The following is a 12253-nucleotide window of genomic DNA, read 5'->3' as shown; positions in this document are numbered from 1 at the left end:
TCTCAATACAGATTATCCTAGCACTCTTTAACTCTTCCTCCCGGCCCTTGTCACAATTGCAGTTTTTACACTTGTATAATTATTTCCTTAGGAAATTGATTATTGTATTAAACTGATAATTCTGTGAGGGCAGGGTCCATTGCTGGTTTTGCTCAATATTGAGTTTTCAGAAGCTAGAAACTGTTACATAGTGGACAATCAGTAAAGATTTGTTGAATGAAGAAATATGTAAATATGCAAATTTGTGGGCACTATAGGTACCAAGAACCTTGAACTTTGAATAAAAGACTAAAACATAGATCAGAATTTTGCTGAATAAGCCAGTAGAACAGAAACATGGTAGATTTTAAATGTTGATAATACTTACATTGCATTTTTATTTTATTTATTTATTTTGAGATAAGAGTCTCACTGTCACCCAGGCTGGAGTGCAGTGGCATAATCTCGGCTCACTGCAACCTCCACCTCCTAGGTTCAAGCAACTCTGCTGCCTCAGCATCCTGAGTAGCTGGGATTACAGGTGTGTACCCCTACCCCCAGCTAATTTTTGTATTTTTAGTAGAGATAGGATTTTACCATGTTGGCCAGGCTGGTCTCGAACTCCTGACCAGTAGCTGGGATTACAGGTGTGTACCCCTACCCCCAGCTAATTTTTGTATTTTTAGTAGAGATAGGATTTTACCATGTTGGCCAGGCTGGTCTCGAACTCCTGACCTCAGGTAATCCGCCTGCCTCGGCCTCCCAAAGTGCTAGGATTACAGGCTTGAGCCACCGTGCCCGGCCAAATTGATTGTTTGTACAATGTGGATTTTGATATGGGCTGCAAAGAATGGGAACAATAGAATACAGGTTGATATTTATTTGTATTGGAAGTAATAATATACAACAAAGCCACAGCTCATATGAAGAAAAAAAAGTAATAATAAAACCACATAACTGATTTCTGCTCATTAGGAGACGTATCCCAAATATTTACTTCACAGATGCTATTTGGTTCACAGACTGATTTCTCCATTAAATCAGTTAACTCGACTCTGTTCGGTAGCCACAGATTTCACACTAATTCACTTCTTACAAGTTTACAATGCAAACCAGTTACCTCCAGAAGGATCAAGTGAGAAAATGTGGAAGAGAGAAAGATGCCAAGGCCATAATGGTATAGTGCTATGAAGAAATACTATAAACAGAGCTTTCTATACAACTTTATGCAAAAACTTCATAGAAGGCTTTAGGTACAAATAGGGTGACTTCCATCCCCCAGATCTTGGAGATAATGTCCAGGTGAGAAAATACCACACTTTGAAAACTAAAGATAATAGAATCAGCATAAATCACGAGATCGGTCTTTACAAAAGAACTCTGCCATCCCAAAGATGGGATTGGGGTGACTGTCATCTTTTTAAGACTGAGAGCACATCCCAGGATTGGAATGTAACTTCTTCAAAGAAAGCTCAGATACTTTCAGGTCTAGTCCAATGTTCTTCAAACTGGAGTATGCTCAGCTCTGGAGGTACACGAAGAATTTTTAAGGAGTGTGTGAGCATATGAACTGTTTTTAAGAGAATTGGTTCTCAAGCTTTCCACTTTCAAATGGCCATTTTTTCCCCAAAACTAAACTGTTGGAGAATGCTCCTATCTAGCTGTTTTTCCTTTTCCACCTCTCCTTCCACAATCACTCTTCTCCCATTCTACCAAAAAAGTCATGCTTTCACCATATAGGCTTGCCATCCCTAGTCTTACTGTGATACATTGTCCCAGGATGGAAAAGGAACACCAGGGACAAATAGAGAAACTAAATGTCCCTAATCACTTGGTAGCAACACTTTTGCAGCTCTGATGGTTTCCAGCTTTTACTTTCAACTAGCTAAAGAAGGACCTTATTGAAGTGTCCGTTGATCGTTAGAAATGATTTTGAAGGCCGGGCGCGGTGGCTCAAGCCTGTAATCCCAGCACTTTGGGAGGCCGAGGCGGGTGGATCACGAGGTCAAGAGATCGAGACCATCCTGGTCAACATGGTGAAACCCCGTCTCTACTAATACAAAAAATTAGCTGAGCACAGTGGCGCGTGCCTGTAATCCCAGCTACTCAGGAGGCTGAGGCAGGAGAATTGCCTGAACCCAGGAAGCGGAGATTGCGGTGAGCCGAGATCGCGCCATTGCGCTCCAGCCTGGGTATCAAGAGCGAAACTCCGTCTCAAAAAAAAAAAAAAAAAAAAAAGAAATGATTTTGAAGGGTTTTATTTGCACAGAGCTTGAAAGGAGTTTAAAGAATTTTGTGACATAGCTCAACCAAAACTCCTTCTATTCCTGTCGTGCATAATTTTTTGTGAACAAATGTTAGCACATACGCAAAAGAAAAGAAAAAAGCGAATAAAATATATGACAAACCTGTTTTACTCTAGCAAACACATCTTCGGGGCAATCATTAGTTGGAAAAAAATCAGGTCTATGAAATGTATTTCTAATAAATGTGTATGTCTTATGTTTAATATCAATATTTATTGATATATTTTTGTTTTGATCAAACATGCACTAACAATTATAATGATTACTTGGTTCAGGATTTTTTTTAACATTTATAGTCATAATTTTCTTTCTTTCTTTTTTTTTTTTTTTGGACAAGGTCTCACTGTGTTGCCCAGGCTAGAGTGCAGTGGCACAATTACAGCTCACTACAGCCTCAATTCCCAGGCTCAAACGATCCTCCTACCTCACCCACCCAAGCAGGTGGGACTACAGATGAGTGCCACCAAGGCTGGCTAATTTTTAAAAATATTTTGAGGAGCTGCCCGTGGACGCCGCCGAAGCAGCATCGTTAAAGTCTCTCTTCTCCCTGCGATCTGTCTAAGTCAGAGTCTCCTAAAGAGCCGGAACAGCTGAGGAAGCTCTTCATTGGAGGGTTGAGCTTTGAAACAACCGATGAGAGCCTGAGGAGCCATTTTGAGCAATGGGGAACGCTCACAGACTGTGTGGTAATGAGAGATCCAAACACCAAACGATCCAGGGGCTTTGGGTTCGTCACGTATGCAACTGTGGAGGAGGTGGATGCAGCCATGAATGCAAGGCCACACAAAGTGGATGGAAGAGTTGTGGAACCAAAGAGAGCTGTCTCAAGAGAAGATTCTCAAAGACCAGGTGCCCACCTAACTGTGAAAAAAATATTCGTTGGTGGCATTAAAGAAGACACTGAAGAACATCACCTAAGAGATTATTTTGAACAGTATGGAAAAATTGAAGTGATTGAAATCATGATTGACAGAGGCAGTGGCAAGCAAAGGGGCTTTGCCTTTGTAACCTTTGACGACCATGACTCTGTGGATAAGATTGTCATTCAGAAATACCATACTGTGAATGGCCACAACTGTGAAGTTAGGAAAGCCCTGTCAAAGCAAGAGATGGCTAGTGCTTCATCCAGCCAAAGAGGTCAAAGTGGTTCTGGAAACTTTGGTGGTGGTCGTGGAGGTGGTTTCAGTGGGAACGACAACTTTGGTTGTGGAGGAAACTTCAGTGGTCGTGGTGGCTTTGGTGGCAGCCGTGGTGGTGGTGGATATGGTGGCAGTGGGGATGGCTATAATGGATTTGGTAATGATGGAGGCAATTTTGGAGGTGGTGGAAGCTACAATGATTTTGGCAGTTACAACAATCAGTCTTCAAATTTTGGACCCATGAAGGGAGGAAACTTTGGAGGCAGAAGCTCTGGCCCCTATGGTGGTGGCGGCCAATACTTTGCCAAACCACGAAATCAAGGTGGCTATGGCGGTTCCAGTAGCAGCAGTAGCTATGGCAGTGGCAGAAGATTTTAATTAGGAAACAAAGCTTAGCAGGAGAGGAGAGCCAGAGAAATGACAGGGAAGCTACAGGTTACAACAGATTTGTGAACTCAGCCAAGCACAGTGGTGGCAGGGCCTAGCTGCTACAAAGAAGACATGATTTAGACAAATACTCATGTGTATGGGCAAAAAACTCGAGGACTGTATTTGTGACTAATTGTATAACAGGTTATTTTAGTTTCTGTTCTGTGGAAAGTGTAAAGCATTCCAACAAAGGGTTTTAATGTAGATTTTTTCTTTTTCTTTTTTTTTTGCACCCATGCTGTTGATTGCTAAATGTAATAGTCTGATCGTGATGCTGAATAAATGTCTTTTTAAAAAAAAAAAAAAAATATTTTGAGGAGACAAGATGTCAGTATGTTGCCCAGGCTGTTTTCAAACTCTTGGGCTCAAGGGATCTTCCAGCCTTAGCCTCCCAACGTGTTGAGATTATAGGCTTGAGCCACACACCTGGCCAGAAATTTTTTTTAATTAAATTTAAGTTGATTGATACTAGACTTAGAGTATAAATATATTATGACGCGTTGTAGGGAAGTAGAATGGAGATAAAAGAACAATGTAAATTTTCCATTTGTTAATATATTTTAAAATTAATAGTGTTTGCTATCAAATGATTATAGTATATAGAGATTGCATCAAGTGGATTTTCTAAGATGACATAATTTTATTTTGTAGTGTTTACAACCTGCTAGAAATGACATTCATTACAACAATTTGAACATACCATGAAGTATCGCAGATACTAACTTAAGAATGTTTCCAAACATACAGTTTTTCAAAATTATTTTAGGGAAGATGCTAGTCTAGATCAGTTTCCAGATACTATCTTTTACTAATTAGTGGTGAAATGAAAAATAAAGAAAATGTAGATAATTTTTTTAAAAGGTAAATTTGTTCAATTTAAAAGGCTGCCCCATTCTGAAATTATATACTCTCAGATATATTTAGACTTAATATATGTTTTTTGAAATTATGATGTTAATGGATTATGGTTTTAATATTCTTTGTTGCTCTCCAAAATGTTTTGAAATTCTTCTAAGCACAAAATTCAAAACCGTGAAAGAACCACTGATCTAAAGGACTATAAAGGGAAATATCTTATTTATTTATTTATTTTTTTGAGACAGAGTCTTGCTCTGTTGCCAGTCTGGAGAACAGTGGTGCGATCTCGGCTCACTGCAACCTCTGCCTCCCAGGTTCAAGTGTTTCCCTGCCTCAGCCTCCTGAGTAGCTGGGACTACAGGAGTGCACCACTGCACCCAGCTAGTTTTTTTGTATTTTAGTAGAAATAGGGTAGTAGAAATAGGGTTTCACTGTGTTGGCCAGGTTGGTCTCGATCTCCTGACCTCATTATCTGCCCACCTCAGCCTCCCAAAGTGCTGGGATTACAGGTGTGAACCACTGCACCCGGCAGGAATATTTAATAATACAGAATGTTGTGGCTGGGCGCGGTGGCTCACGCCTGTAATCCTAGCACTTTGGGAGGCCAAGGTGGGCGGATCACCTGAGGTCAGGAGTTCAACACCAGCCTGGTCAACATGGTGAAACCCCATCTGTACTAAAAATACAAAAATTGGATGGGCACGGTGGTGCATGCCTGTAATCCCAACTACTCAGGAGGCTGAAGCAGGAAAATCTCTTGAACTCAGAAGGCGGAGGTGGTGGTGAGTAGAGATCGTGCCACTGCACTCCAGCCTGGGCAACATAGTGAGATTCCGTCTCAAAATAAAAAAAAAAGAATGTTGTGTAATCATTGAAGAATGGAGACAGCCAGTTTACCACTTAGTTTATGGACATACCAAGCAATTGGAAGGCATTTTTTGAGTTTCTACTGTTTGCCCAAAATTAGTATTTGATAAATAGGATTGTCCCAACTTTAAAGAAACTCACCTTTCACTCAGGGAGAACTTTTACATTGGTAACTACAACGGTTGATAGAGGTATGTACAAATAGCTATAGAAACATGGAGAATAAGAAAAGCAAAACAAAAACAAAGAAACATGGGGAATAGAATGACTGTTGCTTGTTTGAAAAATCAAATTGAAACAAACAAAAAGCAACAACAACAAAAAAAATTGAATTGTGAGGGAAGATAGATCCTCAAGCAGGGTTTTAAGATACAAACGTGAATTTCACCAAAATAAAAGGAAATTTATTTCAAAAGTAAGGAAATAGTAAGTAGCTCAGTGTGTTGAGACTAGAAGAACAATGCTTGAGGTGAAGTTTGAAAAGAAAGGAGAGGTGCTGCGGGCAGTGGCTCATGCCCATAATCCCAGCACTTTGGGAGACTGAGGCTGGTGGATCACCTGAAGTCAGGAGTTTGAGACCAGCCTTGCCAACATGGCGAAACCCCATCTCTACAAAAAATACAAAAATTTAGCCAGGTGCTGTGGCCCGGACTTGTAGTCCCAACTACTTGGGAGGGTGAGGCATGAGAACCCAGGAGATGGAGGTTGCAGTGAGCTGAGATCATGCTGCACTCTAGCCTGGGCAACAAAGCGAGACTCTTGGATTTATCCCCAAAGCCATGGGAAGACTGAAAGGTTTTTATGCAAGGAATTGACTAAATCAGATACTTATTAATAATATCAGTTTCCTTTGTTTTAGTTGTATACTCATCAAACAATCTTATCTTTAATTTGGCCTCCTATGTAGATTATTCAACTAGGAAGAAATTTTCTTTTTTTTCTTTTTTTTTGAGACGGAGTTTCCCTCTTGTTACCCAGGCTGGAGTGCAATGGCGCGATCTCGGCTCACCGCAACCTCTACCTCCTGGGTTCAGGCAATTCTCCTGCCTCAGCCTCCTGAATAGCTGGGATTACAGGCACACACCACCATGCCCAGCTAATTTTTTGTATTTTTAGTAGAGACGGGGTTTCACCATGTTGACCAGGATGGTCTCGATCTCTTGACCTTGTGATCCACCCCCCTCAGCCTCCCAAAGTGCTGAAATTACAGGCATGAGCCACCACGCCCGGCCCGAAATTTTCTTGGTAAACAAGGTAGGTTACCTTGCCAGATACATGTTCTATTGAAAAATGATGAATTGGAGAATGTATGGTGGCTCACACCTGCATTCCCAGTTCTTTGGGAGGCCAAGGCAGGAGGCTCACTGAAGGTTGGGAGTTTGAGACCAGCCTTGGCAACATAGTGAGACACTGTCTCTTCAGAAGAAATTTTATTTATAATTAGACTGCAGTGGTAGTGCATATCTGTAGTGCCAGCTACTTGGGAGGCTGAGACAGGAAGATCTCTTGAGCCCAGGAGTTCGAGGTTAGAGTGAGCTATGATCGCACCACTGCACTCCAGCCTGGGTGACAGAGTGAGACCCTGTCTCAGGAAAAAAAAAAAAAAAAAGAATTGGCAGTCTCTTCTGAATTTTGATGATTTAAGGTAGTGTCTAAGAATCCAATATATTTTAAGTATAGTAATCAAGCCTAGTTTTGGTATGCCAATACTTAACTTGAGATTTAGAGAGATATAGCAGTTATTTTCACCTCTTGAAGTCCTGCTTCAGGAACTTCTACTAGTACTTCAAGAAGCTACTAGAATTTCTAACAATTTTATTATACCTACTAGATTACATATTCATCAACCTGTCACCCCTTAGGCACACTGAGAATTCCATAGTCATGATAGCAATTTCATAAAAGATGGCAATAATACTTTAAAAATCCTTAACAGAAACTTCCAGAAATGAAGATGAAGCTCTTCCAAACATTTGTGATCAACCAACATAAAATTTCCCTCAAACCCCGAAATACTACTCCTGCAGCAAGAGCCATAAAAATGACTGTGTCGGCCGGGCGCGGTAGCTCACGCCTGTAATCCAAGCACTTTGGAGACCAAGACGGGCAGATCACCTGAGGTCAGGAGTTCAAGACCAGCCCGACCAACATGGTGAAACCCCGTCTTAAAAAAAAAAAATGACTGTGTCATCATTCTCTGTTCACAAAAGGGGTTGGGTCAGATAATGTGGCTGGAGAAGGAAAAATGTACAAGTTCCTTTGGATAAACTGATCAAAGTAGTTGCACTACTTATAGTGGGTCAGTAATATATTTTTAATTCTTTTTTTTGTTTTGTTTTTTACCTTTTTCCTCAGAAATTCTTGTTCTGAGGGACAGTAGTGTTATCTGCACATAAGAAGATGGTCAACACAAGTGAGGCAGGCAAGTTGTTCTCTCATTGGTGAAATGAGAATCAGGTCATTATTTTGGCTTGGTAAGTTTTTTGACAGGTATATTTCCCCAGGCCAGTCACATTCAGTGTTGCACATTGCAAAGTTATTATGCCTCACTGGTCAGTGGAACAGTTAGGCTCATTGAACAAGTACAATTCAGGTACAGCCTGATTTTTTCTTCTATTTAAGTAAACTGACCTAACAGCCATGAGATTCTGTTGTTGACTTTTAAACATTTCAGGATTTTCGGGTTTGCTCAAGAGATGTAAATGATCAATTTGTGATTCAGAGATCTCTTCCTTCTCACATGCTCCATGTTACTTTGGTTACTAGATTGATATCTCCAAGTAAGAAAACCAGGATAATAGAGATAGTAAATAATTTGCTCAAGGCCTCACAACATAAATACTGAAGTCCTCTATGGTAAAATTATGTATGACTGGTGCCCCTCATTTGTGGATGTCTATAAAGACAAAATTGCTCTGTCATCCAGGATGGAGTGCAATGGCATAATTTTGGCTCACTGTAACCACCACCTCCTGGGTTCAGGTGATTCTCCTGCCTCAGCCTCCCAAGTAGCTGGGATTATAGGCGTGTGCCACCATGCCTGCTAATTTTTGTATTTTTAGTAGAGATGAGGTTTCACCATGTTGACCAGGCTGATCTCAAATTCCTGACCTTGGGTGATCTACCCACCTCAGCCTCCCAAAGTGCTGGGGTTACAGGCGTGAGCCACTGCGCCCAGCCTGGAAAGGCTTTTATCAATACTAACTATGGTATTATTCAAGAGAAGTTTTGATGGAAATTCGTTAACAACTATTGGGGGTCATTAGACCAGCTTGGTAAGGTCAGAAAAAAATTCCTGGAACTAGAGAGTAGAGGATGACCACAGAAAAAAAGTGGAAAGGTGTATTCTAGGAGGAGTGAGGAGTTACAGAGACCCTAAAAAAACACAGAGATGTAAACACATGGGTGTGAAGTAAAATCATCTTGGAATTAACATTTGGGGAGTGACAGATGATATTGGATAAGCAGGGACCAAATGATGGAGAACAAGTAAGTGGTGGGAACCCATTGAAAGATTTTAAGCAAGGAAATGACATGATTAGACTTCTTTTTAGATCGAAAGGTTCCTGCCGTCATATAAACCAGAGAATGGAATTGAAGACTAGAGAGACAGCAGTATCAGTTATGATGTTATTGCAATAGAACAGGTAAGAGATGAAAGCTTAAAAGTCCAGCAGACATTTAGAGAATAGTCTGGATTGGAGAAATTTAGATATATATTTGGGAATTATCCATTTATAAGAGGTTAAGTAAAATCAGAGTAAGGAAAATGAACTATAGAGACCACGCAACATGAGAAGAGATAGAGAACTTAAAATTCTGTGACAACTGGGCATGATGGTTCATGCCTGTAATCCCAGCACTTTGGGAGGCCAAGACAGGTAGATCACTTGAGCCCAGGAGTTCAAGACCAGCCTGGCTAGCATGGTGAAACTTCACCTCTACTAAAAATACAAAAATTAGCCGGGCATGGTGGCACATTCCTGTAATCCCAGATACTTGGAAGGCTGAGGCATGAGAATTGCTTAAACCTGGGAGGAGAAGGTTGCAGGGAGCTGAGATCATGTCAGTGCACTCCAGACTGGGCGACAGAGCAAGACTCTGTCTCAAAAAACAAAACAAAACAAATAAATAAGAAAAAGAATTCTGTGACAAAGCATCTTTTTTTTTTTTTCTTATAAAACTGTTTCTCTGAGAAAGCATCATTTAAGAAGCAGTTGCAAGGAGGGGATCCTGAGGAGATCTCACATCTAATAATTCGCATTTTTTTTTTTTTTTTTAGTTGGCCCAGCCCAACCAAACCCAATTCAGGCTAGGCTAGGCTAGGCCCAATAATCCTCATTTTCAAAAGTTCTTTTTTATATATCCAACTTAGGTCTTTCATGCTTTAATCAAAGTCTGTTTCTTCTGTTCACTCTCCAGTTGAGATAGAAAGCAGCTGTTCATCATCTTGTATATAACAACCCTTCCTGTGCTTAAATACTGTTATTAAGAAACCTAGTAGTCTTCTCTAAATTGGGCTAAATAATTTCTAGCTCCTATTTTTCCAACCCTTTAATCATCTCTCTGACTGTCTGTTGAATCCCTTCCACTTTCTCCACATCCCTCGTTAAGTTGTGGAGTCTGTTGCTGGAGAGGTACTTTCAAGATTCACTGTGAGGCTCATGAGATAATTTTCTTAAATTTCTTATGTAATAACCTAATGTATCTCAGTGCTGTCCTGGGACTGCTCCATGTTTACTAGGATTTTTCATAAACCAGTTTATTTTGGTTTGCCTAACTGGCTAAAGTAAGTTTTTGTATTTATTGTTAACTTTAAATCTCTGTTGTGGCATTTCAAGGAGATAATTTTCATTTTCTTTTTCTTTTTTTTTTTTTTTTTTGAGATGGAGTCTGGCTCTGTTGCCTAGGCCAGAGTCAGTGGTGCATCTTGGCTCACTGCAACCTCCAGCTCCCGGGTTCAAGAGATTCTCCTGCCTCAGCCTCCCGAATAGTTGGGGGACTACAGGTGCACACAACCACACCCAGCTAGTTTTTGTATTTTTAGTAGAGACGGGGTTTTACCATATTAGCCAGGCTGGTCTCAAACTCCTGACCTCGTGATCCACCCACCTTGGCCTCCCAAAGTGCTGGGATTACAGGTGTGAGCCACCACGTCCGGCCAAGGAGATAATTTTCAATACCTTTATGCGGTTGAATGAAATAAGTTGGTCTGATCCTGTTCTCATAGGTATCAGTTGGGGTAGGAGGTAAGAGTTTTGCATGGACTCCAGGTATGTGCATAGATGACATAGACTATGGTCTTTTTCTTCTTCTGTTATTGTTTAACCTGTAAAATCAGATTCAAGTGTAAGTGTGAAGTAACCTCCCTTATTTCATGTACCTCACTGTATTGCTCATTGACTGCCCACATGTCTATCTCTCTTATTCCACTTTGAGCTTCTTGAAGAAGGAGCATAATCCTGGTTGTCTTATATTCCCAGTCCACTTTTTATCTCAAGGAGAGTCACACTGGATGCCTGTCTCAAGTGTGGAAAGGAAGGTCTTGACCAGAAATGGCACTAGAGTTTCATTTTGCTTGTTGGCTCCAATTGAATAGCACTAACTTGATTACTGCTGAGTAATATGATGTTAAGGATTCTGAAGAGATTACTGGCTCATCAAAAAAATGCTATGGGAAATTGGCATCGTTGGGAATTGGAATTGTGAATTGTGGTGGCAAATTGTTTACTGTGGACAAGGAACATAAAAGAGAAGGTATAAGCAGCCCATATTTGTCATAAACAACAACAGGAATTATATCTTCATTCCTAAAAGACGCTTTGGTCCCAGCTAGTTACAGACTATCCTCATAAGAAAGAAAATAGCACTTTGTTCAGTTTATAAACCATAGTAAAGACAACAGAAAATCTTAGAGGTCACAGCCCTACTAAGATACCCACCCACCTACTCATTTGCCCAATTACACAAGGTCTGTTTTTGGTAGCTCTTAGAATTTGGGTGAGTACTAATCTGCATGGTTGTCACACATGGTTCTGAAATGTTACTGCAAGAGTTTTGCTCATGGTTCTTTCTTGAAGTGCCTCAGAAAATAGTTTTAGTTTGACTTAAAAGCAAACAAAAATCTCTATGATAGAGATTTTTGTTTGTTGTTCGGGAGATTTTTTGGGAAATTAAAGAATTCAGCTGCCACTTTAAAAGTTCCACAAGAGATCTGGTAATATAGGTAAATTGTTATGTTGACAGCATATTGTCAAATGATATATTAATAAAGAAACAGGCCAGGCGCTGTGGTTCATGCCTGTAATCCCAGCACTTTGGGAGGCCAAGGCGGGTAGATCACCTGAGGTCAGGAGTTCAAGACCAGCCTAGCCAACACAATGAAACCCCGTCTCTACTAAAAATACAAAACTTAGTGGGGCATGGTGGTGTGCGCCTGTAATCCCAGCTACTTGGGAGGCTGAGGCAGGAGAATCGCTTGAACCTGGGAAGTGGAGGTTGCAGTAAGCTGGGATCACACCACTGCACTCCAGCATGGGTGACAGAATGAGACTCTGTCTCAAAAAAAAAAAAAAAAAAGAAAGAAAGAAAGAACTAGAACAATAAAAATATTGTTACATATTTGCGAGACAGGTAGAGTTTGACATAAAACCTGAACTAAGAGGTAGAACAAAC

The 12253-nt window shown here is 40.5% G+C and overlaps 1 protein-coding gene across 1 annotated transcript; it reads left to right on the top strand.

The window, feature by feature from the left end:
• The first annotated feature begins 2601 nt into the window (after window positions 1-2601).
• LOC110567197 (heterogeneous nuclear ribonucleoprotein A1-like) lies at window positions 2602-4047 on the top strand. The gene has a single exon (XM_064384296.1). The coding sequence runs from the start codon at window positions 2975-2977 to the stop codon at window positions 3800-3802; it is 828 nt and encodes a 275-aa protein (XP_064240366.1). The 5' UTR covers window positions 2602-2974; the 3' UTR covers window positions 3803-4047.
• The last annotated feature ends 8206 nt before the right edge of the window (window positions 4048-12253 follow it).

This window comes from Aotus nancymaae, unplaced genomic scaffold (assembly GCF_030222135.1).
Source record: "Aotus nancymaae isolate 86718 unplaced genomic scaffold, 86718_ANA_hifiasm-v0.15.2.pri h1tg000036l, whole genome shotgun sequence".
Taxonomy (NCBI): Eukaryota; Metazoa; Chordata; class Mammalia; order Primates; family Aotidae; genus Aotus; species Aotus nancymaae.
Note: the sequence above shows the minus strand (reverse complement) of the source record. Positions and strands in the feature narration are given on the sequence as shown.